The following is a 3,731-nucleotide window of genomic DNA, read 5'->3' as shown; positions in this document are numbered from 1 at the left end:
CTTTTTAGTAGCAGAGACACTCCAACTTGAGTTACTCCGTCGAGGAGAAAAGGAACTTAAAAAGAGACTAGCCGAGCAGTTAGATCGTATAGACCTCCTACAGCAAGACTCTCTTATACTCGCCCAGGTATTTATCTATCTTCTGTCTATCTTTAGTCTATCTGTCTTCTATGTTATCTATGTATCTATCTTTTCGATATGTCTCCTTAGCTATCTTTGTTTAGCTGTCCTTCTCTATTTACTCTATCGATCTATCTCCTGGTCTTGTCCTATGTAGCAGAGGCCTTGCTGTACACTATACCAGGTGCTTGGACCACCTCTATACCTATATCTGTATATGTAGATATAAATATAAATTTATTATGTATGTAGATATATATATGTATATACATATATATGTATATATATATATATATATGTATATATGGTTTCCTCATACCGGGTAGGAAGTGTGTTCTTTTCTCGATCTTTTCAGTCTTCTTTCATCGACGTCACTAGGCTTCTGCTTCCTCTACAAATATCTCGTTTCATTCTTCTATATCCTATATCTCACCCTCATAGTACGGAAATACATATACATATGTATACATATATCTATGTATATATACATACATACATGTGCACATATACACATATATACATGTATACATGCATATGTACATGTATACGTATACACATCCATACATACATAGAGACGCATAGATATATGTAAGGTCATATATATATATATATGTATAGCGTATACATCTTCCTGATGGTATGTAAGATATAAGAAGGAAAACATGTATCTCCTCGTATATGTATGACTCTCTCTGTTGTAGACCTTTCTTCTTCTTCTTCGTCATCTTGTTCTTTTTCTCTTTTCTCCTTCTTTGCATGCTTTGTATTTCTTTTAGACACGAGCGGAGAATTTGAATCTGCGCCTACAGCTCCAGGAAGTTCAATCAGCCTTGAATAGACAAACTAGCCAGCTAGCTGTCCTCCGTCGAGCTGCAGCGACAAATCGCTTCGATACTCTCATCGAATTCTTCACGCAACAGAATCCTGACCTTTTGCTTCATCTTCATAAGGCCTCGACCAATCCTTCTTCCACCTCTCTCAAACAGAATTCTTCTTCTTCTCCTCTTCCTCTTCTTTCTCTTGATCCATCTTTCCCTGCTAGCAAGAATGCCTCCCAGTCAAAGACACTCTCTCGGTGTCTACAGCCGAATGGCTTGTCGCCTTCTCTTCAATCCAATCTTCACGCCTCTTCTCTTTTCTTTCTGCAGAAAAGTCACGAAGGAGAAGAAGAATCTAAGAAGCCTCCTTATTCCTTTACGCCTTCTTCTCTTCCTCTGACTAGAGAGGGACCTCACGTTCTAGCTGACGTAGACAAAGAAGCTAGCGGTAGGACCCATAGTCATAGTAGTAGCGGTAGACATATGCCCCTTTTTGTGTCTTCTTTTTCATCGTCTTCTTCTCCAGCTAGCTCAAACCTTCCAGCTAATGGCGAGAGGAAGATCATTGCGGGAGGGGCTTTCCTTTCTTCTTCTTCGTCAACTTCTTCGTCTCTTTCAAAAGATCAAGTCAAGCCGGATCATAAGTTCGTAGAGGTGGAGAGAGGGTATCCCTTTATCAACAAGAAGAAAGAAGGAGAAGAGAACGCGAAATCGCCTTCTCATGAGACATCCCTCCGTCAGCAGATCTCTTCTTCTTCTCCTTCTTCTTTATTTCTTCTTCAGCCTTCCTCTCTCGACGAGAAAAGAAGAGACAGCAGCAGCACTAGTAGTAGAAGGAGTGTCTCTCCGCATCAAACACGAAACAAAACGGGTCAGATACACACCTAAAGATACACACTCTACTGTGCTTATACAGACATATATACATATATATCTATATATGTCAATATATATATGTATATATCCATCTATATATGTCAATGTATATATGTATGTATATATAGATCTATAGTCGTCACATCGGCGTGCCCACATGTAGGATGTACATCCATACATATACATACATAGATAGATACATAGATACATACATAGACGCATACGTCTGTACTGTCAGAAGAGCTAGTCTTTATGTGTGTATATATCAAGTCCTATGTATGAATGAGACACATACTCATTCATACATAGGACATCTTGATACAGATGCATACACATACCTGGAGATGTGTGGGGTGTACATACAGGTGGCTGCTGATAAGGGTTGGAGACCATGTCCCAAGTGAAGAAATGGACATACTCTCTTCCTCTTCGTTTTCTCTCCTTTCTTTGTTTAGTCATGTGGGGGACTTGTGTTCCAAAAGAGAAAAAGAGAGAAGAGACATTTGTCGTACATCTACCCCCCCAGCAGTTCCTCTTCATCTCTCACCTTCTTCTTAAAAGTCTTTTCTATCTTGCTTTCTCATAATATGTCGAACTAGTACCTCTTGACAATTCTCATCATTTACGTCCTACGTCTTCCCTCCATCTTTCTTTCTTTCTTTCTTTCTCGCTCTTTCTTTCTTTATCTTTTGCTTCGGCTCGAACTATCGTGGGAGCTAAGGTGACTGCATCTCTTTCTCCTCTTCCTCTTCATCTTTTGAACTTGTTGTATGGTAGCGGCAATGCTGGTCGTCTCGATCTCCTTTCTCTTGTTCTTCTCCCTTGTCTAGTACTATGTCTAATGTCTACTATCTGTCTATGCGGCGTGTCTACAGCCACAAGCACTGCCGGCGTTGTGGTATCTGCACATGCCACACATCAGCGTCATGCTTCTGCTTCTTCTTCTCATCTTAATCCCAATCCTAATCCTCCTCATTCCAAGTACCAGTCTTTCTCTCCCGTCGCACAAGTAAGGAGAACTCGACCAACGAGAGAAAAGAGAGAAAGAAAGAAAGAACGACAAACGAATTTCTATGAAACCCCCACAGTCTCCCCAGTCTCTCAGAATCCTTGCTGGGAAGATAAGAATCTTTCTTCTTTCTTTTCTTCTTTTTCCTCTTGCTTCTTTGGTTTGTATCCATCCGTCTACATATCTATATGTATATATTTTGAAACAAACTCGTGAACATACGAAGTGTATATACAGACATATCTATCTTCTTCAATCTTTCTATCTGTCTTCAATCTATCTGTCCTTAATCTATCTCTCTATATGTGAAAAGAGAGTGAATGCGTATGTATTTGTGTGTCTCTGTTTCTCTGTCTGTCTCTGTGTGTTTCACACCTGACTAGTTGGATTCGGTCGAGCGTTCCGTCCAGGGATGGATGGAGGAACGACGCCGACGCCTCGCAGAAGAAGAAGAAGAGAAGCAAGACACGCGGGGAGAGAAGAAGAAGAATAATCCCGACAAGCAATTACCTCCTTCTTCTTCTTCTCTGCCTTTGGTCCGGATATCCGAAGGTCTTTATCTCTATGAAGGGAAGCAACTTCGCATTAAGTCTTTCAACCAACAGCTCGTTGGTAGGTTTTTCCTTAGAGTGATACAACTCCATTTTCTTCTCTTTCTTTTCTTTTCTTTTCTTTCTTTTCCTCTCCTTCCTCCTCAATTCTGCTGGAAATCTCTCAACAGACATTCCCTACAGATGAAGAGAGAAGAGAAGAAAAGAGAAGAAAAGAGAAGAAGAGAAAAGTCTGTTTCATTCATACAGATGTACGTACACCCGTTCATCTCTCTTTCTTACATGAAGAGAGAAGAGAAAAAATACATACGCATACACACACAGTCTACATACTTCTCCATCTTCATATATATATAT

The 3,731-nt window shown here is 40.1% G+C and overlaps 1 protein-coding gene across 1 annotated transcript in view; it reads left to right on the top strand.

The window, feature by feature from the left end:
• Positions 1 to 16: 16 nt before the first annotated feature.
• The window catches only part of CSUI_008730 (proteophosphoglycan ppg1), a gene marked incomplete at its 5' end in the record, with an annotated part of 6,837 nt that continues 3,122 nt past the window's right edge, over positions 17 to 3,731 (top strand). Inside the window, 4 exons of the mRNA XM_068068855.1 lie at positions 17 to 127; positions 897 to 1,809; positions 2,690 to 2,823; positions 3,234 to 3,435. Coding sequence (XP_067919171.1) covers positions 17 to 127; positions 897 to 1,809; positions 2,690 to 2,823; positions 3,234 to 3,435 — 1,360 coding nt within the window. The remainder of the gene's footprint in view (positions 128 to 896; positions 1,810 to 2,689; positions 2,824 to 3,233; positions 3,436 to 3,731) is intronic.

The sequence above is a fragment of the Cystoisospora suis genome (genome assembly GCF_002600585.1).
Source record: "Cystoisospora suis strain Wien I chromosome Unknown contig_4969, whole genome shotgun sequence".
Classification (NCBI taxonomy): Eukaryota; Apicomplexa; class Conoidasida; order Eucoccidiorida; family Sarcocystidae; genus Cystoisospora; species Cystoisospora suis.
This window is presented reverse-complemented; position numbering and strand designations above follow the sequence as displayed.